This window comes from Podarcis melisellensis (assembly GCF_964234715.1).
Source record: "Podarcis melisellensis genome assembly, chromosome: 2".
NCBI classification, from domain to species: Eukaryota; Metazoa; Chordata; class Lepidosauria; order Squamata; family Lacertidae; genus Podarcis; species Podarcis melisellensis.
Window position 1 is genome coordinate 52,211,910 of NC_138529.1, and position 26,720 is coordinate 52,238,629.

General features: G+C 43.0%; 2 protein-coding genes across 9 annotated transcripts in view; one reads left to right on the plus strand and one right to left on the minus strand.

The window, feature by feature from the left end:
- The window catches only part of LOC309363707 (uncharacterized protein), an 80,468-nt gene extending 64,718 nt beyond the window's left edge, over nucleotides 1-15,750 (minus strand). For 2 of the 7 annotated variants that reach the window (XM_081900095.1, XM_081900092.1), the window contains exons 1-7: nucleotides 15,523-15,749; nucleotides 11,907-12,070; nucleotides 10,784-10,896; nucleotides 4,942-5,060; nucleotides 3,397-3,615; nucleotides 2,767-2,910; nucleotides 141-301 (exon numbers count right to left, since the gene is read on the minus strand). In XM_081900095.1, coding sequence (XP_081756221.1) covers nucleotides 141-301; nucleotides 2,767-2,910; nucleotides 3,397-3,615; nucleotides 4,942-5,060; nucleotides 10,784-10,896; nucleotides 11,907-12,070; nucleotides 15,523-15,604 — 1,002 coding nt within the window. In that variant the 5' untranslated portion in view covers nucleotides 15,605-15,749. Of the gene's footprint in view, nucleotides 1-140; nucleotides 302-2,766; nucleotides 2,911-3,396; nucleotides 3,616-4,941; nucleotides 5,061-10,783; nucleotides 10,897-11,906; nucleotides 12,071-15,522 lie in introns of all 7 variants that reach the window. The other 5 variants (XM_081900093.1, XM_081900091.1, XR_014165546.1 and 2 more) reach the window with 4 other exon arrangements.
- A 2,225-nt stretch (nucleotides 15,751-17,975) lies between these two features.
- PPP2R2B (protein phosphatase 2 regulatory subunit Bbeta) overlaps nucleotides 17,976-26,720 on the plus strand; it is a 252,239-nt gene continuing 243,494 nt past the window's right edge. Inside the window, exons 1-7 of one of the 2 annotated variants that reach the window (XM_081900121.1) lie at nucleotides 17,976-18,000; nucleotides 18,447-18,563; nucleotides 18,776-18,855; nucleotides 19,208-19,291; nucleotides 19,529-19,633; nucleotides 19,966-20,015; nucleotides 23,759-23,838. In XM_081900121.1, coding sequence (XP_081756247.1) covers nucleotides 17,991-18,000; nucleotides 18,447-18,563; nucleotides 18,776-18,855; nucleotides 19,208-19,291; nucleotides 19,529-19,633; nucleotides 19,966-20,015; nucleotides 23,759-23,838 — 526 coding nt within the window. In that variant the 5' untranslated portion in view covers nucleotides 17,976-17,990. Of the gene's footprint in view, nucleotides 18,001-18,446; nucleotides 18,564-18,775; nucleotides 18,856-19,207; nucleotides 19,292-19,528; nucleotides 19,634-19,965; nucleotides 20,016-22,348; nucleotides 23,617-23,758; nucleotides 23,839-26,720 lie in introns of those variants that run through there. The other variant, XM_081900122.1, reaches the window with a different exon arrangement.

Here is a 26,720-nt window from a genome sequence, read left to right on the forward strand (position 1 = left end):
AAACCCTGCTTTTAATTGAAGATACTTCAAAATAGTAACACACACATATATATATTATACGCACACATACACATACAGCCATATAAAATCTACCACTAGATTTCCATTATTTGTGTTTTGCCATAGGGATGTGTAAATACCATTTCACTTCTGCTTCCAATCCATACTAGATCCGTACTTCTGAATCTTCTGCACTGTTTCCGAGAATCTGCCCAGCTGATGCTGACATTGCTGAAGTAATAACAGCCATTTCCCCAATATTTCCAACCAGAAAATCGTGGACACCATGCACTGCTCATAGCTAATCAAAACACAAATAAATAACAGGTAACATTCCAGTCTGTATGCTGTAATAAGATTTGTCACATGCAAGGACCACAATGCAGGGGTAAAGCTAGGCTTTATTTCACCTGGGTCAAAGACCCAGTTGGGCAGCCCCCCCCCACATGCATTTGCCTACACACACACTGAGGCCGAGAGCCTCAATGGCAAGGCAAAAAAAGGCTAGCCTCCTCCATAGCTACAGCTCTGTACAATGCATGCCTATAATATGGGTTTCGCTGTTATGCAAAAGCAAATAGTTCACCCAGGATCCACTCAAATTTCTCCCCATTTTTCTGTTTCAAATTGCCTGATTGTATTTGCAGAAGGGGACAATTGCATTCCCAACCCACCAATCTTTTTTGGGTGTGTGTGTTGTTTTTTGCAGACTTTAGGCTTATCCACACTTCTGCTTGTCCCGTGTCTAGAAAACATAGGTCCAAAAGGTTTTCAACTTGTTCCATGCGTTCTAGGCACAGGTCTAAGTGGTGAGGGGTTTTTTTTTGGTCCCACCAGTTTCCCAAGGAAAACCTGCTGTTTACCACTGAATCAGAATAAGCATGAATCCACACCAAAACAAATGACTGATGTTTCTTCCGATTCAGCGGTAAACAGGAGGTTTTACCAGGGGAAAACAGTGGGACAAATGGAAGTGTGGATGAGCTACACTTCATACTACTGTGTATAGATGCACTGTCACAATTTTCATTTTAATTTCTTCTCTTACTGGTTCCAGTGCTTAATAGGACGTATATGCTTTCATTAAAAAGCCATGCAAAAAGGAATCTGAAGTGATGGCAGAAATCAATCACAAGTATATTGCAAAGTAGTTTAAGCAAAGGATCTATGACAAGTGGTCACAGATCCAGGCACAAGAAAGACTCCGGAATTGCTTTCATTATTTGTTTTGTTATTTTGCATTTTTCCTGCAGCACCAATATCCAAAAGGATTGAATTTTGGGGCATTCCCACCACATGTGGAGGTATGTGCCTGTGGAGGTGCAGCCTCTGTGTACACACTAGGAGGCATTGATAGGGCAGGGATGTCTTTAACTTATGCAAAGGTGTTTACACCTTGGCTAGAGACAAATTGGGAATGGTTTAAGTCTTTCAATCTGTGTGAAGCTATCTTAGGCAATAATGCATCAAAGTAGAGGATACATATACATTTTCAATGATGTCACATGAATACAGATTAAAAACCCAGCACAGGAAATGCAGCGAGTGCACAGTAAACAGGCGTATGAACACAGCTGCTAACTCTCCTTCAAATTCTGACAAGCAGAGTGTCAGGGAAGATGGGTGAGGATTTTTCTCAGTTTCATAGAACTTTGTATTAGAAAAATTGCAATAATCTTTCCTGGTTTTTCTCATTTTATCCAAGCATCCATGTGAGTCATAACTGTCTCTCTGGGAGGAATCTGGGAGGAAACAGTAGGTGAAACTTCCAGTTTTGGCCTTCTCTGAGTGACAGTGCACATAAGAGAAATCCCAGCCTCTCTATGAAGCATTCTCCACATGCTAAAGAACTTAGGAAGGGTAAGAAGCGATTATTAGGAAAAAACCAAGAGGATGCTTAATGATACAAGTGAACAGTTGTGGCCCGCTGTCCTGTGTAATCACACACTGCAGTAACCTGTAAAATGGAAGACACAAGGTGAAAACTGCAGCAAACTGCACATGCACCAATTCCAAAATTAATTTTAGAAATTCTACAAATTAAGCCATAAGGAAGAAGAACACGGCCACCAAAAACAACAACTCACAACCCACAGGTGGAACTGGAGGCATCCATTCCTACCACACTCAATTCTGAACATGGGGTTTAAACAAGGCAGCTTAGTAAGAGCATACAGGTCACATAAATGGCACATAAATGGCAGAATGAGTCTACACATAGCACAAGAGGCATGTCATTGTGGATAAACTTGTTACGATCTACGTGGTCATAAACCACCAGAATGCCTATATTATGCAAATCTAATTGAAAACACACGTAAGTGTAATAGGACGTATAGTGGTGGCTCAAAGATAGAGGTATGTCACCCACAATTTATGTGCTTGCTGCAGAAAACATTTATGTACCCATGGCAACTGTGTGTGCATATAAGTATGCAGCCACTCTCAAACACTGAAGAATAGGTGATGGAATAAACTTATTGGGAATTAATCATGTGCAACACTGTAGATGTCAAAATGTGAAAACACCAGCTCAGTCACATAGCTAAAATGTTACAGAGACAGAAAAGCTGGTATGCCTGGGCTGTTGCTACAAGGTTTCCCAAGCTAAGGTATGTCATGTGCAATGAAGAGTTAGGAATATCACTATTATATTTATTGGTGCTTCTTGAAAGTGTTTTTTTTTTTAGTTTACATTTAGTTTTGCACAGTAGAAAGAGTTCTTCTCTGCTCCCAATTCATCCCCTACTAGCTTTGTTCAAGTACCTCGATCACAAATAGTAGGCGAGTCCTGAGCTGTACAAGAATGAAAATTATCACAAACTCCAGTGTATGGATTGCATAATTCATCACCATAACATCCGCTGCAAACAGAGGAACAGTTCTTTCCAAAGTAACCCAAGGAGCAATCTATGAAAAATAATAAAAAGGACATAACAATAATCATATTTGCCTTCCACAGTTCTGTTTCTTCTCCTGGTCATCTAATACTTAGGTTTTATTTATTTCATTTCAGAAATTATAAACCATTATACAGAGAATACCCAAGCAGTGTACAGAATATCCATTCCTCTTTCCCTTTTATGTCAAGCTCTCTCAAACTCTTTCTTCACACTAGCAAAATACTTTCCACAAAGATTCTGCTCTTGAAATGAGAATAAAACATGCAAGCAACCAAATGAATGTTTGCTCAAAATGCAGCATTTTAGTTTTACATTTATATTTCTTTCAGCTGAAACTTAATGCCTTTTTCATTTAAGGCAAAGAACTCACATTCTGATTACATCTCAGAATGCACAGTCCCTAGTTCTATAAATTGTATCAGTTAGTTTTTCTGTTATCACATAATGCATAATACAATACTGTGAGCTGCAATCTACAGAATGTTTGGCCAACCTGATTTGACATATGCTGCGGACCAGCGCTCTTCACTTTTTAGCAATACAGTTCCTCTAGCAATTGCATAGGCATTATTCCAGATAGTGATCCCTGTACATTGTTCTCTAAGCTCCAAGCACGCTGCCTTTGCAGAAATCAAATCTGCATGTACTTGAGATACAGAGCCTGGGGGTGATAGAAGCACCTTTCCTTTGTGTTCCTGGTACCGGTCAACAGCTGCAATAGGAAAAAGAATCCACACAGTAATGCAACCAGTTTAAATTAGTTGCACAAAATTGCCAGACTCACACTGGAATCAATTCCAAATATATATTAAAAGTGTGCAAATGCCAGTTAGGATTTGGCACACATCTTTACTTCAAGCATCATGTAACACTGTAGGCTTTTATCATTACTACGAAGTAAAAGCAACAAGAATGGGTGGAACAGTTATTCAACTTGACATATCACAAGAATCAACTCCCACAGGGTCAACAATGGCAAGGTGTTTGGCTAAATGGTCTATAGATGAGCCCTATTGAGATTTGACTTGTCCTATATGGAAGATTTATCTTATTTTTAGTCGATTGATTGCAATACTCCCTATGAGGTGGTATTAGGCATGTTGGTGGCTGGGTTAACTGCCCACAGGGTGAGAGTTTGTTGGCAGAGAAGGGCTTAAATGAGAGATGGGGTGAGGGTGTTTGCATTGCTCGAGGTGAGAGAAGGGATGGAAATTATTGGGGTCGAGCTTTTCACCTGCTGTCTTGTACATATGCACTGGTTGTTAAATGGAATTGAGTGGATGGAGTGAAGTTGTGCATGCATGAAGAGTATGATTCTTGAGTGACTCCGTATAACAGTTGGTTCCTGAATTCCAGATTTGTATTTTTATATATGAAGACACCTAGTTTTGTAATATTTATGATACTACTTCTTGACGTATTTTTTATATGATTTGTTTAGTTTTTTGCTTATGTATACTGTGTGGATATATTTACTCCTTAATTCTCTTATTTAAAATGTATCATATATTAATAACAGTTGGATTGAATGTGGAATCTCTATGTAATATATTTTGAGCCAGATTGAACTAACTGGTCTGGTCCTGCTAGTGGAATCCCATGTGAAGACCTCTGGTAGCACACCACACTCTCTTCCCCACACATGCCTCAGCTGGCTCTAGGAGGGTCAAGGAAACACGCAGAACAAATAGTAGAGCGGGGATGGGAGAGATTGTTCCATCAGGCATACAGGAAATGCTTGAACTGACAGAATGTTTGGAAAGGAACAATGTTGAATTCCTCCCTTTGATTTCTGTTAAGATGTAAACCGCTTAGAGATTTTCTGAAATATTAGGTGATATACCAGTTCAATAAATGAACAAGCAACCAAACAATAGATTTCTCTGAATATACAGGCAATAAAATCTGCATTTGGATTATTTCATCATATACCATGCCAGCAGGATAGGAAAAAGCTAACCACTTGAATATCTGTCTGGAAATCACAGATAAATTGGAAAAATTTAAGGAATTAAAAACCTGTAAAAACCAAACTCACCTGTATTTCGCTTGCAGATCCAATGGGCCTTTTCATTGCAATGCAAAGCAACCAAGCGACGTTTGGAAACTTTCACACAATGCACAGTATTTGGCTGGGCTGGGGACGATAGCTGAAGCCTTCCCAATTAGATTTTAGTACAACAAAAGAGAAAAATTACATGACGTAACAGTGAAAACATGACTGCAAAAATATACTGATGTCAGAGATCACACTGATATTGTAATGTCTTCTGTCTCCAGTGTATTGCCCTTCCTCCTGGTAATTAAGGGCTTTTCCAGATGTATACCCTCTGAGCTCCTGGTTAAGTGGCATGCCCCAGGAGAACCACTGGGCCCTCCAAGACAGAAAGAATTACAAAAGGGTTCTCTCTGGGCACTTCAGACTATGCATGAAAACAGTTGTATTCATGGCTCTGACTATGGCATGCCTGCTGGTTTCTGTTGGTTTCTGCTTTCTTCTCTGTGCAGCGAAGTGCTTGTCACGAGACAGGTTGTTTACATTCCACAGAGTCTGTACTGTTGGAGGTTTTCCCACGGGAAAGGAGACTGGATATGACGTACACTGGTTTCCTGTTTTTCACTGCTTCTTTGCAGTTTCAGTTTGTGATTCTCTCCGAGGCTTTAGAGGAGAGATGACGCTTTCTCTGCTCCGGCAGAGGGAAAATGTTTTTCTGTAACATACCAGCTTTGAACTGTAAATAAAGTAGTATAGAGCATGTTGGCTCATACTTCTCATCATTCCGCTGTGCACTGGACACTGCTTATCTCCAACATTTGGTTATGGGCCCAGAAAACGCAGTGTTTTGAGGATGGACTTCAGTAGTCGGGCTCCTGGCAAAGGAACAAAGGAGCAGGGAAACAAAGTGCCGGCAAAGCATCGGAACAGCGGCAGAGAGTCGGAACGCACGGTATCTGCTCTGCGCGTCAAAATGATTGATGAGGTATGTGCTACTGCTCCGGGCAGCCTGCCAGCTTCTAATTAATGGCTTTATGGCTGGACTTTGAGCTTTTAAAGCCGTTTTCCACGGCACAAGCGTAGTGGCTTGGATGGCTGGGAAAGTGAAAGTAACTTTTACAAATGCTGCAGTTTCAGAGCAGCTGCAGACATGACGCAGCAAGAATTAAAGGGCAACATAGAGAAAGCACTTGGGGACTTTCGCTATTGAACTTGCCTTTGGGAATGCGGTTTGAAGCAGCTGCAGAAAAGCAAAGCAGTTAAAGAGAACAGCAGCACAGGCAAGGCAGAGGCTGTTTTGATTTTGCTTTTGGATTGAAGCAGCTGTACACAAACGCAGCATGTATAAAGCAGCTTGATTTAAAGCAGCAGTGATAGCTAGCTGCAGAAGGCTGGATGAAGCAAGTGGGGGATTTGATACCACTGATCAGCCAAATGCTCAACTCACAGTAGCTTGTGATACTGCCATGATTCAGAGTGAAGCAGATCGGCGGGGTGCTAGCTGCATCAACAAGGGGGAGACTTCACAGTCGTCATCCCGCAGTGCAGTGGAACCACCAGATGGCGCCAAAGCTTTGAAGGCAGTGAAATGCTACTCGTGTGGACGTCTAGGCCATATGAAGAGGGAATGCAAATATCCCAGGGCCAAAACAGAGCAGCGCAGTGGAAGCTCATCGCGTGGAAAAGGCCAGAGCAAAGGCAAAGGTCCGGTGTCCAGGACAACGCAGCACAAGGCAATGGTCTCACGCTTCGCTCCAAAGGTTGCAGAGGTTGCAGAGGTTGCAGAGGTCCAGAAGACGTCTAGATCTTTCTTCGTTGTTGATTCAGCGGCAACGCATCACATGTGCAACGATAAGCGATTGTTCGTGTCTTTTACACCGCAGGAAGGTGCAATTCACCAGGCGGATGACCACACAATCCCCAGTAAAGGCTACGGAACTGTTGTTCTTCACAGTTTGGACTTATCGATACAGGATGTGCTTTATGTGCCGGATGCGAAACATAATCTGCTCAGCGTTGGACAGCTGGTTGAGAAGAAGATTGACGTTTCCTTTAAAAACAATAGATGCATCATCACCAAGAAAAATGATTATCAATTGTATGCTGAATTTGTTGATCGTTTGTTTGTTTTGTATTATGATGATGTTGTGCAGGATGACACTTGTTGCATTGCAGGTTCTAACAAAAGTTTGCATGCAGAATGTATTCACGATTTTCATCGAAAATTTGGTCATTTGCATTTTGAGGCAGTATCTAAAATGCCTGCCTTGGTTGAAGGTATGACTATTAAACCCTGCAGGTACCACATGAAGTGCAAGGCATGCGCAGCAAACAAGGTAAAAATGGCTGCAAAAGGTAAGGTGTCTAGTAGGCAAGCTACAGAACCATACCAAATTATTCATGCTGATTTGGTTGGACCACTAGCGCCCTCTTTGGGTGGGAATAGGTACTTCATGGTTCTCATTGATGCATTTTCCAGGTATATTTTTGTGTACAATCTCAAGCAGAAATCAGAGGCTTTTCCTAGGTTCAAGGAATTCTGTGCTTGGTTGGGAAATGTGCATGGTAAGAAGATAAAAATTCTTTTCACTGACCGGGGGGGAGAATTCACTTCTCAGCAGTTTGAAGCTTTTCTGGCTGAGAAAGGAATTCAACACGATTTGTCTAGTCCTCGCTCGCCATGGCAGAATGGACTTGCGGAACGGGCAAATCAGACATTGCTTCAAGGGTTAAAAACCTTGCTGCATGATGCAAATCTTCCAGAGAGTTATTGGGCCGAAGCTCTCTCATGTTTCACTTACAGTTATAATCGCAGGTTATCTTCAGCGATTGGTTGTACCCCCTATGAGAAGATGTTTGGCAAGAAGCCATACATCAAACACATGAAAATTTTTGGTTCTGACATGTGGGTTCACTCACCACAAAACTCCAAGTTAGACAAGCGTGGTTTGCATGGTATCTTTCTAGGTTATCAGAAAGGGTCTTACAGAATAATGATGACTGACTCTAAGGAAATTAAGCTCACAAGAAGTGTTGAGTACAATGCCAAGTGGGGGGAGAATGTGGGAATTTTCCAATGTTATCCTGATGACAGTGATGAGACTGAGGATAGTCAAAAGCAACCGCAACAACCCACACCCACTGATGAAGGTTCTGATTCTGAGTCTGAAACTGAATCAGATGATTCAGAGGATTTCAAGAGTGCGAAAGCCTCTATGCGACCCTCTGAAAGCTCTGATCAAGAATTGGAGGAACCATTGTTCACAATAGGTCACTTTTCTCCTAAGAAGGAAGAGGAGAGTGTTGAAGACTTAAGGCTAATTCGCAGGTCACAGAGAGCCACAAAAGGCAAACCTCCAAAGAGATTTGCTGATGAGTTTGCTAAGTTAGCAGTAACAGCTGTTAAAAGCTCCAAGAAGGTTTTTGAACCTTCAAGTTTCCAAGAAATCCAGGATTTGGATTCAAAGGAAGCTGAGCCATGGTTAAATGCCATGAAGGCTGAGCTTGATTCCTTGGAAAGGAACAAAACATGGGAACTTGTTCCAGTAGTTCCAGGAATGAAACTGCTTGGAAGCAAATGGGTCTTCAAAGCGAAGACTGATCAAAATGGCAAGATAGTCAGACACAAAGCCAGATTGGTAGCCAGAGGATTTGCTCAGGTACCAGGTGAAGACTATCATGAGACCTACTCACCCACAGTGAGGTATGAGAGCATTAGGCTTATGCTCAAGCTAGCTGCAGAGGAAAATCTACACATTAGTCACCATGATGTGAATACAGCTTTTCTGTACGGATCTCTAGGTCAGTGTTTCCCAACCTTGTGCCTCCAGCTGTTTTTGAACTACAACTCCCATCATCCCTGACTAGCAAGACCAGTGGCAAGGGATAATGGGAATTGTAGTCCAAAAACAGCTGGAGGCACAAGGTTGGGAAACACTGCTCTAGGTGAATCCCTTTATATGCTTCCACCTGATGGCGTACAGGTAAAACAGGGATTTGTTTGTGCTCTGAAAAAGTCCCTTTATGGTCTCAAACAAAGTGCACGGTGTTGGCACACAAAACTCACTGAAGTGTTGTTTTCTCTAGGTTTTAAGCAAGGGAAATCTGATCCATGTGTATTTGTCAAAGAGGAGGGGCAAAAGAAACTGTATTGTTTGTTTTATGTTGATGATCTTTTATTCTTTTGGAAAGATGTCACAATGTACAATAACGCCCTAGCTCAACTGAAAGAGCACTTTGACATGAAAGATCTTGGTGAGGTAAACAACTACCTATCTCTGGAAATAGAGAGAGATCAAGATGGTAACATTCTAGTACACCAGTCACGGAAAATTGCTGATGTGTTAAGCAAACTAAACCTGATGGATGCTAACCCTGTAGACACACCGATGACAACAGGTTATCAGGTAGATGACACTGAAGAAGCATTTTCTGACACTACACTGTACAGAAGTGTGCTAGGCAAGCTAAACTTCATTGCCAGATGTTCAAGACCAGACATTGCTGTAAGCTGTAATTTGCTAAGCAGACAAGTCAACAATCCTACTGTTAAGGATTGGAAAGCTCTGAAACGCATAGCGCGGTATTTGAAAGGCACTATGCATTACAGACTGAGATTTAACAATCAGAAGTCTGGTGGTCTTGAGATATTTGCAGATGCAAGTTTTGGAAGTGACACTACAGACAGGAAAAGTACGTCTGGAGTTTGCTATAAGTACAATCAGGGTCTATTTGATTGGTCATGCAAGAAGCAAACAACAGTTAGCTTAAGTACTTGTGAAGCTGAACTGAATGCACTGTCTTATTCACTTAAAGATTGTGAATGGTTGTTACAATTGTGCAAAGACATGAAAATTCCTGTCAAATGTCCAATCCAGGTTTACCAGGACAACAAAGCATGTTTGGCTTTGCTAAATTCTGAAGGTTGTAAGCAAAGCACGAAGCACTTGCAATTGAAGGTGCAACATGCTAGGGAACATATTCAGAAGGGACTCGTAATGGTGTCCTATATGCCAGGTAATGAAATTCCTGCTGATGTATTGTCCAAGATTGTATCAAGGGATCAACACTGTACCTATGTGCAGAAGTTGGGTTTGTACTGATATTGTACGAACACGCTGCCCAGAGATGTTCACAGAAAGGGGGAGGATGTTGGTTTCTGCTTTCTTCTCTGTGCAGCGAAGTGCTTGTCACGAGACAGGTTGTTTACATTCCACAGAGTCTGTACTGTTGGAGGTTTTCCCACGGGAAAGGAGACTGGATATGACGTACACTGGTTTCCTGTTTTTCACTGCTTCTTTGCAGTTTCAGTTTGTGATTCTCTCCGAGGCTTTAGAGGAGAGATGACGCTTTCTCTGCTCCGGCAGAGGGAAAATGTTTTTCTGTAACATACCAGCTTTGAACTGTAAATAAAGTAGTATAGAGCATGTTGGCTCATACTTCTCATCATTCCGCTGTGCACTGGACACTGCTTATCTCCAACAGTTTCTTGGTCCACTCTAACAATGGCCTACACCATGGTCCTATTAATATTCTATGGAAATGTAAACATAAGAAAAGTTTTGTGAATGGCAATGCTAATAGGCCTTGTTGCCAGGTTAAAAGGGAGGGAGAGACAGTTGATGAAACATTCTGGCTTACCATAGTCCTATGTTCCTCAGCATCTTTTTACTATTTTTTCATTATTATTATTCTGTTTGTTTACCTATATTTGTTTACCCCATGATATCAATAACACAAAATACCAATACACAGGATGAATGGAATATATAAGTGGTAAAAGAAAGAAAAAATACACTTGCATCATTACAAACACCCCTGACACAATCATATCAGAGGAAAACAAATCATACTTCAATTGTGCTTTTTAATGTTCACATCTTACCAAGGAAGCCTCATATTTGCTGGTGTACCTTCTGACCATGAAAAAGTGTTAATATTTTCCAAGTTATTCAATCCAGTCCAAAAATCATCCAAAGGTAAAGCTAAGATCCAGTTCTGTGGAAAAACAACAGCAAAGTTTAAGATATTTTGACATACAAACCGTATCGGCAAATATATATTCACCTGGACCTCACATCTCTTTTATTTATTTTATAATTTATCTTTTCTAATACTTTTTATGATCCTACCTTCCAAGCCTTCCTAAATATTACATCCCTTAAATAATGTTGTTTCTACTTGTACAGTACACTGAGCATTAGTTCAAAGATACTAACGTTCCCGACATTCATAAGAAAACATTTGTTGGCTCAAAGAAGTTAAATGATTTGTGATGTCACATGGGAGTACAGTGAAAAAGATCAAGAAGTTCTTATTGCTCATCTGTTTGTAAGTGAGAACAAATCTGGTGTGAACAACTAGTAATTATCAGCTACTCTTGAGTTACAGTAAAATAATTTCTGATTTTATCAGGTTTCATTGATGTAACTCAAAAACAGCATCATCTGCTCATCTGTTGCATAATTCATAACTAAGACTGTAATATAAACTGCAATACTGTCAAATGTCTTGTTACCTAGGATTTGCTGGTTTCTCTGTAACCTAATAATCTGGTTGGCCACTTAGAGAACAAGATGCTGGACTAGGTGAGCCTGTTCCAGTAGAGAAGCTCACCTGGTACCTATCTTAATGCCATTGCAGTGCAGTGAACACACTTTTGCAGGCCTTTTATTCTGTCCCTGTTTTAAATTTGCTTCCTCTGATCCATCATTGTAATGCAGCTTGTATGTATTTTTTTGGTTGTATCCAATGGTGCTATTCTGTTTCAAGAATACTCTACTGACATACTCTACTGAGGTGTCTATAAACAGAAGGTGGGTAAGAAAGTTTTGCTAACTGGATTTTTATGTACTTATTGTTGTAACCCTGCCCTGATTGTTGGTCTCTCAAGATACAATTTTTAATTAATGTGATTTTGTGGACTATACTATGTAAATGCAGTATCTGTTTGGGCAGAAAGTGTCCTCAATGTATAGATACAAAAAGTAAGTATATATGCAACTTACCATTTCCTGACTACTAGTAAATGATACTAATTCTGTAAAGCTGTATCGCTTGCAAAATTTTAGCGCTTCTGTCCAAGTCCCCGTATTATTTGCCTCTAGACAATAACAATTTCCATTCCAGTAGCGCCAGCAGGGTGCTTGAGGACAATTCAGTCTGAATCTAGCTTTAGACGGGAAAAAGTAATTTAGTTATTATATTCTAACTTAAATTGAAGACTGTTTGTAATTTATTGCTGCCCTTATTCCTCTTGAAACTTCTAAGTTCTACCTCCATCTAGATTCTTCAGGCACCAAGCCATAATAGAGAACACTGTACATTCTGCAACTATTGCATCCTGACTCTGACTTCACACCCACCTTGATAAAACAGATTAGATAGGATGAGTGGGTTGCTTGTTTCAACAGAAAATTGAAAAATAGAAACATGCAAAAAGCAGTTACGCAAGAAAAAGAAATGTTGTTTTATTACACTTATATTACTTCTAGCTAAAGCAAGTCAACATCCACTTCTAATCCTGCCTGTATATTTAGAAGCAAGTTTCTTATAAGAGATAAGGCAGGAAAGAAAAGCAACAAAATTGTTTTTTGGTGAGCCCAGAAACAACCCAAGTAAATGCTTAATCCTCACTTTTCCCCTGTATGTGTCTCTACACAATCATATGTGCGACAATAAGGTAAGGGGACCCCTGACCATTAGGTCCAGTCGTGGCCGACTCTGGGGTTGCGGCACTCATCTCGCTTTATTGGCCGAGGAAGCCGGCGTACAGCTTCCGGGTCATGTGGCCAGCATGACTAAGCCGCTTCTGGCGAACCAGAGCAGTGCACGGAAACGCCGTTTACCTTCCCGCTGGAAGGTATTTATCTACTTGCACTTTGACATGCTTTCGAACTGCTAGGTTGGCAGGAGCAGGGACCGAACAACGGGAGCTCACCCCGTCACAGGGATTCGAACCGCTGACCTTCTGATCAGCACGTCCTAGGCTCTGTGGTTTAACCCACAACGCCACCTGCGTCCCACTATGTGCAACAATAGAAGTACTAAATTCTATAATCTTCTCCAGGAATGTGTTGGGTTTAGTTCAAAAGTATGTAAGCACAGGCACACATTTTATTCTTTTCTTTTTTTGTCTTCTATAGCTGCTCAGTTGATTACCTTGAAGTTGCAGCCCCTCTACCCGTCTACTGTATATAAATATTATGTGTATTAGTTATCCAGCATTAACCACTTTTATATCACCTTGATTTCAAATGGAAAAATGGAAAAATTAAGCACAAACTTCTGTTAACAGAAAAATCTAAGTGCAGAAATCCACTATCTAAATCTAAAAACACACCTTTTGGGATGTTCAGAAGCTTCTGTGCATATGCAGAGGGCCCCAGTTCTAACAGTCAATACAGGTGCCTTCAGGGGAGTCTTCTAATGCATGCCTTGTCCCATGATCCCAGGGAGCTCAAAGCTACCACTGGCCACTCAGCTTCACATCAATACAGTGGTACCTCGGGTTAAGAACCTAATTCATCCTGGAGGTCTGTTCTTAACCTGAAACTGTTCTTAACCTGAGGTACCACTTTAGCTAATGGGGCCTCCCGCTGCCGCTGCACGATTTCTGTTCTCATCCTAAAGCAAAGTTCTTAACCTGAGGTACTATTTATGGGTTAGCGGAGTCTGTAACCTGAAGCGTCTGTAACCCAAGGTACCACTGTAATAGCCTTTCCATGCCAGAGAGAACAAAGAAAATGAATGGGCTATTTTCCCACTTTTTTCTGGTGGTTGCTCTTGCCAAGAGCTGGAATAGGAAAAAACACTGCTGCCAAAGAGAGAGAAATTAAGAACTGCCTCTGCAACTCCTTCTTTGTTCTCTCTGGCAAAGAGAAGCTGGAGCAGCTTTAAGGTGAGTGGGCAAAAGTAACGGGGGATATCAGCTTGCCCAAAATATAAAAAGGTGCAGGTTGGAAAGAGAATATCTAGCCATGGGAAATAATACTGGTGTTGGAAGTTGAGCCAGTTCACAGAAGCTCATACATGCAGCATGGTTCACTAATGTGTGAACCAACCTTAAGATACTTCATTTACAGCTTTCATTTATTTACTTCAGAATCTATAAGCACACTCAAAATTTAAGGAATTCATATAATCTACTTTTGATGCATCTTAACAACTCAAACTGTGTGGAGCAATAAAAAATGTGTCTATGTGAATAAACATGTTCTCATTGAATCATGTGCTCTGCAATTTGGAATCCTTGTCTATTAATTCTACAACACCTTTACCTACCTAGAAAAACTATATCCAGTGATTAAGAGGCAGAGGTGCGAGTTTTCTGAAAAATTTAGAACTGAGTTTTCCCCCCAATGCATATTAGGGTAATTTGCGCTAAGAAACTGTTTGCAACAGACAAATTTCTAATGACTTAAAAACTGATCTAATTTTGCATGTTTATTTCAACTGAATTTAGTAAACACAGCTAAAAGCATCTTTCATGTCATCTTAGACAACAAAGGCCTATTCTTTCTCCATATGAGCCCACTCGCCACCTGAAATTTAATCAACAGGTTTTATTTTCTACCCTCTTTACAGAAGTATAGGATGGTAAGGGCTAAGGGTTGTATCCAACAAAGTTGTCCATTCAGCACAAGGACTTCTACTTGTGCAACAGAACTTCTGTCCTCTCTTCTCCCCATATGCCCCCACAATCTGTTCCAGAGAGTTGAGGGAAACCCAAAGCAAACTGGGATGTATGCATGGGTGTAGCCAAGGGAGGGCAGGGGGGCAGCTGCCCCTCTAGATCAATAAAAATAAATAAAAATACTTAACTGAGGTTCTGCCCCCCCCAAAAAAAAACCACCTGGCTACTCCCGTGTGTGAGAGAACAGGTGGAAAAGTTCTGTTGTGCTAGTGTAAAGTCCTTGCACTAACACAATTACTTAATTGGACACAATCCTAAGAAAGATCTAAGCATTCTACGTCCTGGCCCAAACTAAACACACAAAATTGAGCACAGAAAGAATTCCCTTAAGAACTCACCTTACCTTTATTTGGGGGGGGGGGTTAGAAATGAGTGGGGCAAGTGGAAAACTGCTTGGACTCATGCTTTCTAGGCACAAACAGAAGTGGAGATGGAGCCTAGCCTTTACCTCTTCCAGGATATTCCACCCCATCACCTCTCCCACAGAGATCCAGCATCCTGCAACTATAACACCGCAGAAGCTACTTAATCACGAATGTGGTCTGCCCTGACTAGCAGAGGCTCTGCAGGATTTCACATCTCCCCCAGCCCTACCCTAGAGACGCCAGGGGTGAAATCTGGGACCTTGTGATGCAACGCAGGGGGTTCAACCTCCGTCTTCTTTGGGTGCTTCTGCCCCCCCCTCCTATAGTGACAAAAACTGCCAAGGGCACAGGACAGGTGTGTGTTGTGTGCTCTGGATCGGCTAAGCCAGCCTTGGGCAGCTGCTGGAAAGGAAAGGGCAGAGGTAAAATCACCTCAGGTACTAGCACCAAATACAGTTCAAGCCTTTCCCCAATGGACGGAATGAGGCTGGATCTCTGCTGTGGGTGTTTTTATTTGCAATGCTTGCGACGGCAACACCTGTTCGCAGCGCAACTTTCGTTTACCTCCATCCCACGTGTCGCCATGGACCAAGCGCACGTGCAGCGCCAACAGAAGCAGCGAAAGGAGCAGCAGCCCGGGCGCCATTAGTACGCCTCTACCGCTGCTGCTGCTACTACTACGCGAGGCTCTTGTGGCTCCTCCCCACTGTGGGCGGAGTCGGCGCCAGAGTTCAACCGTCGTCCTCTCACGCCCCGAGAACAGTTCTGCGCACACTCGGTCCCGCGCGCAGGAGCCGACTTCCCGCCCCCGAATCCCCTCCGCCAATCCCCGCTCCCTCCTCCCTCCCTTTCTTATAACGTTGGTGTCAAGCCAATTCTCCTGCTTAGAAAAGCCGGCTCTTGCTTTCAGGTCCCTGCTATCTTATTATACACGCACAGCGGTTTCCTGCCATTGTATCCCCGTTCTCCTCAGGGATTTCCCTCTCCCAAACCATTCCCCTGCCAACCCTCCATGCCCCATAATGCCCAAGAGCATTCACTGACTTGAAAATGATGGCAGTGTAAGAGAACCAGAGACACAGCTAAAGCTGTAAGGGCAATATTCATAGAATAATAACATTGTAGAGTTGCAAGGGACTCCGAAGGTCATTTCGTCCAACCCCCTGCAATGGAAGAATTTCAACTAAAGCAGCGCATGACAAATCCATCTAACCTCTGCTTAAAAATCTCCAATGAAGGAAAGACCATCACCTTTGGAGAGAGTCCATTCCTGATGTTTAGTTGGAATTTTTTTTTGTGTGTAACTTGAAGCTATTGGTTTATGTCCTACACAGTGGTGTAGCAAGGTCAGGTGGTACCAGGTGTAAAAAATTTCTTGTCACCCTCCCCTTTCCTTATTAAAAGAAGGAAAAATAAGATACAGTTGCAAGTGTTATTTTCTGGTTTATTTACTTAACATTGTGAGCACAAGCACTTAAAACCTGTTTTTCACAATGGGAATTTCTTATGAATGAATTTTTTTACTTAATTTCACTGTTTTGCAGCCTACTGTTGATGTGGACTGCCTCCAAGTTCTGAAAGAGGAGCATCACCTCTCAGGAGGAGACAGGTCCAGATGGGGGGTTGCCACGGTGACAAGGACTTGCCCTCCTTTGTGACATCTCTTGCTTTTCCCTTAAAAGCCACTGACTTGCAAGCAGCCATTGTGGGTTAGTAGTGAGGCGAGTGGAGGAGAGAGGAGTTGGTGGTGGTTGGAGAAGATAAGGAGAGGTGTTCATTTGCTTGTTATTGTTATTTGATTTATTACTTTTATTTGATTCATTTGATTTTATTTATGTTTATTATTTTACTTTTTATTTTAACTCTTATTTTACTTTTTTATTTCATTTTTTGTTCTTTATTTTCATATTTTTTATTTTACATTTTTATTTGGGGCACATTTGGGCACATTTTGTATATATTTATTTTGTGCATAGAGGAGTAGTTAGGCGTAAGTGTACGGTTAGGGTGGGGATTAGAGTTAGGCTTAGGGCTGGGGTTGGGTCAGAGTTAATGTTGGGTGGGCATTTTAGATAGCTAGTTTAGAGAGGAGAGTGGGAATTTTTAGTGAACAAAATGTATAGACTGTAAGTAGGATTCTATCCCTTTCTCTTGGTCTCTTGGATGCGGAGTATGAGTCCTGGGGTCCCGGCACAGCCTTAGCTCTCTGGAAATTGACCCAGTCAGTCTTCTCCAGAGAGCTCAACTCCTCCACTCTTTCCCCGTCTTCCCCTTTTCTCTCCCCTCTCATTTACTAGGACATTCCTAGCCCACTTTCCTCCCAGCAGCTCAAGGTGGCCTTAATGGTTCTCCCTGCCACCAATTGTTATCTTCACAGCAGTCCTGTAAAGTAGGCTAGGCTGGCCGAAGGTCCACCAGGGAGCTTCATGGCTGAGTGGGGATTCGAACCCTGCTCTCCCAGGTCCTCCTAGTCCAGCCCTCCAACCATTACACCTCTGCCTGGCTCCACTTTGCATCTCTCCAGCTGCCCTACGACATCAGCCATCTCCCCCTTTCTGGGGGGTCTCTTTGGCTCCAAGGAAGGCTCCAGCACCTTCTTCATGTTCTTTTCCTTTTCTGGGATGCCTTGATGCTTAGAGGACCCTCCTAGGGGTCTCCTCCCTCTTTAGGAAGGGCAGGGCTGTCCTAAGAAGATGAGGCAGAGCAGCCCTTTAACAGCTGGCAATGCCTCTCTTTCCTTTGGGCTGAGCTCTTGAACCCATAGCACTTGGGGCCTCCTTACTCTCTCTGCCAGCCCTTCGTGCTCTGGGCTGCCTCTATCCAGCTCTGGTGATGCCCTTTCAGGTCACTGAACTGCAGAGAGATGGAAGGAATTGGGCCAGATGCCCCTCCTCACACACAAACACCCCCCAAGAGTTGGGGCTGCTGGCTTCTGAGTTGCTCTCTCTGCTCGTCACTTCGAGGTTCAGGTGCTTAGATGCCTGATCAGCTGCAGCAACAGGGTGGCCCCCCTATAAGGCCTGGAGAAGCCCATGGTGTCAGGTGAGCAAATGGCCTTCCTTTCTGGGACAGAGGAGGGCAGGAATGGGCTTGGAGGGCAGCTAGTCAAAAGATGCACAGAGCCAGATGGCTGGATCTGACCCAAGGTCCTTTTGGGCCACAGTCTGGAAACCCCCCCCCCACGACCAAGCCATTTTGTGGGGTCTGATGGAGGAAGCGGGGGGGCTGGGGTGTCCCTTCACCTGTAGTAGGACTTGGAATCCAGGAGAAAACTATTGGAATAGCCTTGCCAGGGGCTTAGGGATGTGCTGGGGTTCCACATCCCTTCCCTAGGGGTGAGTATTGGATAAAACGAGAGCAGGGAGTAGATCCCTCAGACTTGCCCCCTGCTGTCCGAGCTCTTTGCCCTTCACTCTGCGCTCTGCACTCTCAGATGCGGAGGAGCCCTCCCCCCATGAGGAACTGACAGCCTGACTTTTGCATTTCAGCTGCTGGAGGAAGATCAGCTGTACCTCCTGGAGGTCATCCAGAACTGCCAGGCAGCTCGGCTCAGGGGGCTCCACACCCTGAAGTGCTCCAAGCAGGAGATGGCCCAAGCCATCATGGTGAGTAAGCAGGAGCCATTATGGTGAGTAATGGGTGGTGTGAGGGACCCCCATGGGAAGGGAAGGGCTTTGTGAAAGGGCTTGTGCATCTGCCAGAGAGGAGGACCCTTCTGGCTTAGGACAGGGGTTGCCAATCCCCTGGCGTTTGGGGTTGAAGCCATCCTCCGTAGACCCCTGGAAGGAGCTGACTTTCCTCCTCTGCTCTCTTCCAGGACATTTTTGGCCACTTGGAGCGCTTCAGGGATCACCCCCTGAGCCTGGCCCTGGCCTTGGAGGCCCTCCTCTAGCTGAGGTGAGTGGGGTCTTTGGAGTGGGTGGGGTTGCGGGGTGGGGGGCAGAACTCCAGGGGGAGCTCTGGGTGGGCAAGAGCAGGCAGGAGGGAGAAAGGGGCAAGGGAGACTTGGAGGAGGCAGCGTCTTACTGCTTCCCTTTCTCTCTCCAGCTTCATGAGACCCCATTTCAGCTGCGATATGATCAGTGCTATCCTGCATATGACAATGGAGGCTGTTCTTGGGGTGCAGAAAAGGAGGAGGTCAAAGATGTATGTCCTCTGCTTTGACATCCCTTTGCACAGCTCTTTCTTCTTCTCACACCCTTGCAAGATTTAACCCAGCACTCAACCTCTCTCCTCTCTTTTCCCACAGGAACTGAAGCAGCACTTCCAGAGACTGCTGGGGGGTCTCCTTCTGGAAGCCCCTATTGCTGGCACCCTCCTCCAGCTGCTCACTGTAAGTATCCTGATGGCATCAGGAGTGGTTTTAGGGTTGGCCCCCGTCCCTTATCCAATGGATTGTCCCATTTCTGGGGCATGGAGTCCCCTGTCCCGTTTGGCCCCCAATTTGGCCCAAGACCAAAACTGGCAACCCTCATGATTTGGGAGTGCCAGGGACTCTGTGATGGGGGCAGCGGAGGGCCACTTTGGCCCAGACTGGTCCCTGACTCTGAGGCACTCTTTCCTCCCGCAGGACCTCCCATATTATGCCCTTTGGGGAAGTGAGGAGGAAAGGAAACTAGCAGCTAGCAGCATTTCTCTACTGTTGGCCGTTTCACAAAGATTCCCCCACCTCAGAGTAAGTATCTTGCCTTCTTGTATTCATTTCTTTGGTTACTTCCATCCCCCCAAGAGCACACTCCCCAGCGACTTTTAATGCAGAAGATGCAGTGTGCGTCCCTGGGTGCCAGGATGAGGCCAGAGACTTCTTCTGCCCCCTTTCCTGGTGTTGTCCTTCCACCTCTTCCCAGGAGGCTGCAGGGCCCAGGGAAGTCCTCTGGGGCAAGGGATTGGGGCCCAAGCCATAGGGAGACCTGTCCTGCCTGGCGTGGGGCTGCTTCTGTGCTCTCTTGCACCCATCCATGGTGGGGTTCGTAGTGTCATCTGACCCAGATTCTTTTTCCTTTGCAGAAGACAGTAATTCAGCCAGACCTGGCCTGCTTCCGGCAAAATCTGAAAGAAGATAAGCCCCACACCTTAGGGACAGCGAACTCCCTTGTCCCATGTTTGCCCAAGACACACCTCCCAGGTCTCCTTGCTGGGAGTCCTGCAGGACCTGCTCCCTTCCTGGCAGCCCTTTTCCCACCTGGTCTGGGAGGGCAGCGCCCAGACTGACTCCAGCTACAAAAAGCGGAGAGGGCTGAACAGATTTTGGGTTGGGGTCTTTTTGAGGGGTGGTTCCTGTTTCCTTTGCCCTCCATGGCCTCTCTGCTCAGCAGTCTCCCTGCCTGAGCTGACGGAACTGGTCTTACAGGCAGAATTGAGGACTCCCTGTCTGCTGGTGCTGGCAGACTTTGAAATCTGTGCCAAGGCAGCTGGCTCTGGGGTGGCTCAGGACTTCCTGGCTGCCATGATGACCAACAGGATACCGCCCCAAGGCAGGTGGCCGGCCACACTGGGCAGGAGAAGGGTGATTAAAAGTGGGGGACCTTGACCCTGAGAAATAGGTGAAGTATCTGGAAATATGGTTAACAGCGAAAAACTCCAATATATTTCAAGATAATTATGTAAAGACATGGAAAGATATAAGAATAAATCTTGAGTTATGGGGAAGAATGAAACTCTCTAATGGGAATAATTTTGGTTATAAAAGTGAATATTTTGCCTAATTTTATTTCAAACCACTCCAATAGTAGGCAGAGCAAGATGTTTCAAAGAATAGCAAAAATATATTTCTAGGTTTGTCTGGAAAGGGAAGAAACCGATAATTAAATATACAATTTTAATAGATATAACATAAAGAGGTGGAATTTAATTGCCAGATGTATGGTTGTATGTGTTATTATAAAGCACCAAAGCTGCTGCAAGCAAAGGCTCTAGCAGCTTAGTCAGCTGCTTGTGGCTGGAAAGCCAAACAGGATGTTTGTGACTGTTGCCAAGGGAACAAAGGGGCAGTCCACTCTGTACTGAGCACCGGATGTTAGCTCTGTGAGTGTGTCATATGACCCGTACTGGAAGTACATGGGTGGAGTCAATTCTAACTGCTATGGAGTGCAGACATGTTTTCTCTGTACTGATATGAGAGACAGGAATAAAAGATGTAAATAGATTTCTGTCTGCTTCTTTCCCCTCCCTGGGGGACACCAAAGGGGAGAGAGATGAACGGTGTGTTCTTCTCACACTTCTGGGAAGAATCGCCGAGACCTAGCTGCTTATCTGCCGGGAGTAGCAGCGGGGAGGTCGCCAAGGAATATCTGCCGGTGCCTGCGCTGAGGCACATCCCTCTGACCTGGCAGATTTCCAACAGTATGATGAGGCGGCTTATCTCCCCTTCTCCCCCAAACTGTGCTGCAGTGACTCAGATCAGAGTCCAGCTTGGCACCCACCCTCTGGAGCAGGAGAAAACAAGCTTGCTCCATCTTCCACGTGACAGCCCTTGAGATATTTGAACTTGGTTATCTTATCTCCTCTCAGTCTCTTCTTATCCAGGCTAGACATACCCAATTTCCTCAACTGTTCCTCATAAGACTTGGTTTCCAGACCCTTGATCATCTTGGTTGCCCTCCTCTGCAACCATACACAGATACATTTACCTTATTTTTGAGTGATCAAATTGTGCTTCCAAACTGATAGTCTGGGACCACTCAAGCTCGGTTCAAGGAGGAATCATATTGACAATAAAGGGAGAAAACAGGGTTCAGAATAGCATAATGAAAATAATTAATGTTTATCCATTATTTTAGGGGAAAGAACTTCACATACACTTATCATGCCAAGGATCCATGCACATTTTGTTTTTCTAAAATGACATTTTCTACAGTGAAGATAATAATGGCAGATTTCAAATTTTAAGTGTGGTATTGCAATCTGTTATTTTGAATAACATTGCCAAGAAGATCTGCCTATGCCTTTTCTCATTATTGGTGATTTGATGAATTACTAATAGGGCAATCCTATCATTTTACTAGAAAGGGGTGACCAGGACATTTATTTATTTGCTACATTTAAGTACCACCCTTTCTGTAAAACAAGTCAAGGTGGTTTACATTTTATAATAACAAAGGTAAAATCAAAGTCCCCTGATTCAAAAGTAAAAGAAGTAAATTTAGGTACTGACACTTTCATATGGTCACATCATGACCCAGTGTGGAGTGGTCACTGCAGGAGAGATGTGGAGCCAGTAGAAGGGACATGCTGTCTCCCTCTGATTTTTAAAAACCTTTAAATATTATAAAATGTGTAATAAAGAGGAAAAAAAGTTCATCAAATACAATATTTGTAAGCAGTGCTTTGTTTTTGTTTTTTGGCAAAAATAATAATGAGGTGCTGATACTCATATATTGATTAAAAAATATGCTGCGTTTAGAGTAATAATTCCAACAGAGTTCATTCTCACAACTATTTTCAGCCAGACAAGGATGAGGAGTCCTCACAAACACTGTGATTTACAAGTATCTTTTTAAAAAGTATCCTAAAACATCTGGCCATTATGTTCCTGAAACAGTTTAAAGATGTTTTGAATTAGTATTGTATTTATGCCAGTTTTGGCCTATTCCTGGCAACTGTAAATTGCTGAGTTTAAGTATGCCAGTTTGAAGGGCCTATGGTTAGCAGCCAGTCTTTATAATTTATGTAATATTCCCTTCAAAACAACAGGAGGGTGACCTCATCCATTGCGAATCAGCCAAATGTGAGTTGTAAGGCAGAGGCTATTCAACAGGGAATATCATCACTACATAAACAGTTAAATCATTCAGAAAGGATAAGAAAATACTGTAGCTCACTTCTGACAGAAACATGTCCAGTTGTCATAATTAAACAGGGGGATGGCATTTGAGTAATTTTAATCAATAAATTAAAAATTGCAGCAGCTTCAACTTTTAATCAACTTAATCCAAAGATTAATCCATAGATCAGTCAACCAAAGCATTATAAACATTGATTTATGAAAAGCTATATGAACACTTGTTTATGTGTAATGAATTGGTTACTTGAACTGATATTTTCCTTGCATTTAAGAATCACACTCATTGCACTTAAGAATCAGCTTTCTGGATCAGAGCAAAGATAATCCTTTTTCCAGTAGTGGCCAACTATTTCCTGCTATGTGCCACCAGCATCTAATAGCAATGTGAATTGCCTTTGAACATAGAGGTTTAATTATTAGCTATTGTACATGATAGCCTCTAATAGACCAGTGGTGGTGTGTGTATATGTGTCACAACAGAGGGGAGGGGAAAGGAAGAAGCAAGAGTCGCATACAGCAGAGAGAGGGGATAGCTAGCCCCTTTAAATCTAAGACTAAACATTGATTTTATTCTAAAAACAACAATTCAGCTATTATTTTGTTGCACTTTTTTATATAAGATGGAACAGAAATTATTGTGTCTGCGTTAGTATTCCAATGAAGAGAGGCTGTGATAAAGAATGTGACTGCTGGCCTCCTGACTCCACAATGATGCTGCCAATGATGTATTGGGAGCTGACTCCGATTGCACCATTTTCGAAATAGCCTCAGATGGCACGAAGAAAGCAGACAGAAAGGCAATTCACAATGTGGGCATAATGTTGCTACTTTCCCAGGGAGCTAGGTTATATCTTTGCATTGCAGAATGATTCCAGGTGAGTACACATTTTTCCTTCATTTTATTCAGAACAAGGCAGTGACTACGCATAGATCTGCATTTGTTAATTAAAAAAAACCTTGAACCTCCTTCTCATTTTATCTCTCTCATTTTTTTGATGGGGCGACGTGTCTATCTGCAGGATTTGAGAACCTCATGCAAGATGTGCTGTGGTGCTTCAGTCAAGTGAAAGGAACTATTGACACAGGGGTCACAGAAGGTGGGTTTACTTTTCCTTTTGTTCTTGAAATGAAAAGGAACTTGTTTTCTTGCACTAACTGCTTAGTCAATGATGACTTTGTTCCAGCTCTTCTTGTGGTGATAAGGTATACTGCAAACAGGTAGCAATGATGTGTCTTTTTTTAAAGGGTGTTTTAAGGAGGCCTTAATTAACTGTCACTAAAATGGGAGCATGAACCTTTCTGCAAATGCAGGAATCCTTCTCCTCACATTCTTTTTTTTTTTGAGGGAGGTAATATATTTCTTTTTCTTCATGTTGACTATATTAGCATATTAACTACTGCACTGTATACAATTCATTGCATTTCTTATCATAAGATATGGAAAAGAGAGAGTACTAAAAAGTGATCAGGAATGATGGGCATTGCAGCACTCAATGATCTATTTGTTCCTAGTAGTTCTGGGACATTTTACAGTCAAATCATGTCCCTCTCTCCTTCTGTCTACTCACAATAAAAGCGGAATATGCCGCCTGCCGTTTTTGGAACAAACTTGAACTGTTCTGGTCTTTGCACCCCGCCCTTTAAACAACGGGTGAAATATATGCTCCTGAAATGGAGAAAGTTTCTACCAGCCAGATCCCACAAGGGTATACATTCCAGATGATTTGCAGGGCAAGGGAGGCTTTCCTTCACAATACACTCAGAAGTGGAAGTTGTTTTTCCCCCAGAACCAACTCTTTCTTGCATTAACTCTTTCTACCTCAACCTGTCTCCTAACCTGTTTCCCTACCTATCTCCCAACCTCTATTCCAAACCTCTTCAACCAACCCTCTCTCAAATCCTCTCCTTTTAAACTCTCCTTCCTGGAACCATAGCCAATCAGAGGCTGCCATTTATTAACCATTTGCTGGCAGCGAAAGAAGGGGGGGACACACTTGTTAATCTAACCAGTCCAGCAAAAACAACTTTTCCGTCACATGTCCCACCCCTCATTGCATAAGCGAGGTTGCATACACCAGCCTCCACGCAGCAATGGGCAGGAACTAAAAAACACTTTGGGGGTTTGTTTCAATTTTCAAATACACTTTAAACCACATTACAAACTTTTGCATCTCAAATAAACATATATCCTGGCACCACCTGTTTGTCCCTTTATCTATCTAAAGCTTTTGTGACAGGGCATCCGCAATTGCCTTATCCTTCCCTCTGCCCTGTTCATAATAAGGTTTAAGCATGTTTACTTGGAAAACTTCACAATGTCCACCTTCCAAGTTTAAACCAACCACATAGTCTACATTGGGGAGTCTACCAACGACATGGAAGGCTTTGACTTTGTTCTGCGGTCAGACCAAAGCACACTTTCATTCTCTCTTTAAATGTGAGGTAATCAGAGGTTTCATCCTCTCTGAGATCCGAGTATATTTCACTCAAAATTCCACATATCTGAGGGCGCAAGTACAGCATCCAGTTTCCCTCAGGAATGTTTAAGTCTTTACAAGTCCGTTCAAAACTAAATAGGAATGCCTGCACACCATCACCTTTTACATACTTTGGAAACCTCTTTATATTACCTGAGGAAAAATCCCCACCCCCCCAACATGGGTTGCGGCAGTTCTGCTCTCAGCTTGATTTCCTCCATTTTTAAAAGAAACATATCTTTTTCAAGGGCCATCTTGGCCTCTCTTTCTCTGTATTCCTGGGCTAATCTGGCATCTCTTTCTTTCTTTTTTTCCTCATGAGCTAGTCTGCTCTCTCTCTCTCTGCCATATCTCTCTCAGTCTGTTTCTGTGCTATCTGAATGTCAGCTGTCTTTTGTTTTTCTTTCTCTGCTTCAACTTTAGCCATTTCTAATCTTAGTCTCATCATCTCTAATTCAGTACTGTATTAGGATTTTCCTCAGATGCAGCAGCTCCCAGCACTGGGTCATCCTGAGTCTCTTTGGCTTGGCGCTTGCTGGTTATTTTCTGACAGAATTTTTTTCTCCTTTTAATAAAATAACTTCACTACTTTATTGTTATGTATTGGGTTTAGCACATTTTATGTTACAAGGCGTGTTCTAACCAATCGTATAAGCGTTGGTAGATGAACATTCTAATGGCAAGCAAGTGCATGCACTTTCAATGGTCAACTGTCAATGGTCAGTTGATGCTCAACATTATTATTGTGTCATCCAGTCAGTTTGATTCTTGTTTTCCTATGAGTGAGCTGTTGTCACTCCCAAATGTTGAATAAACGTAGTTGAGGAACTTATACTGCCATGGGCGTCTGACTTTTCCCAAATATTTAACATTTATTAAACTGGTTGTTCTATATCTCTGGGTATGTTTCTGTGTGGGTTTTAACTTTGGATCATGGCGCTGCCACCAATTAATATGCGACGACACTTTTCTCTCTCTCGCTGTTGGGCCCGCTCTCACTTAGATAAATTGCCCCCACCTCACTGAACAGCACTTTATCCGAAGGTTTCTTTTCCTTTCCTCTTAAAATTCTAGCCCAGAGTATCCTGCGGGGGAACTTTGTGAGGGAATATTTAGTCAGTTAGAGTCTCAGCCAGGTTTTCTTTAAATAAACAAAAAAGATTTATTTAAGGCAAGATAGTATATAACACAAATGGCTTGAACTTATGTTATTTCAGGCATACAATATGATTATACTTTAATTTGTTGTCAGTTGTATTTGCGTTATAGGTTTGGTTCCTTTATACGGTGATACTTTCTTTCAGTTATACACACCCTTTAACAATCCTGCTCCTGAGGTACCTTAAGCAATAGAGCAAAGGGCTCTCCACACCCCCTCCCTTCACTGGGTTTGGGAGATTCTTCTTTTCCTCAGAAGAATCTCTCCCCTCCAGACTAGATTTGAGTCCCAAGTAGGTTGTTCCTTTCCAGCTCCTACTTCCTGGCTCAGCCTCTGCTTCCCA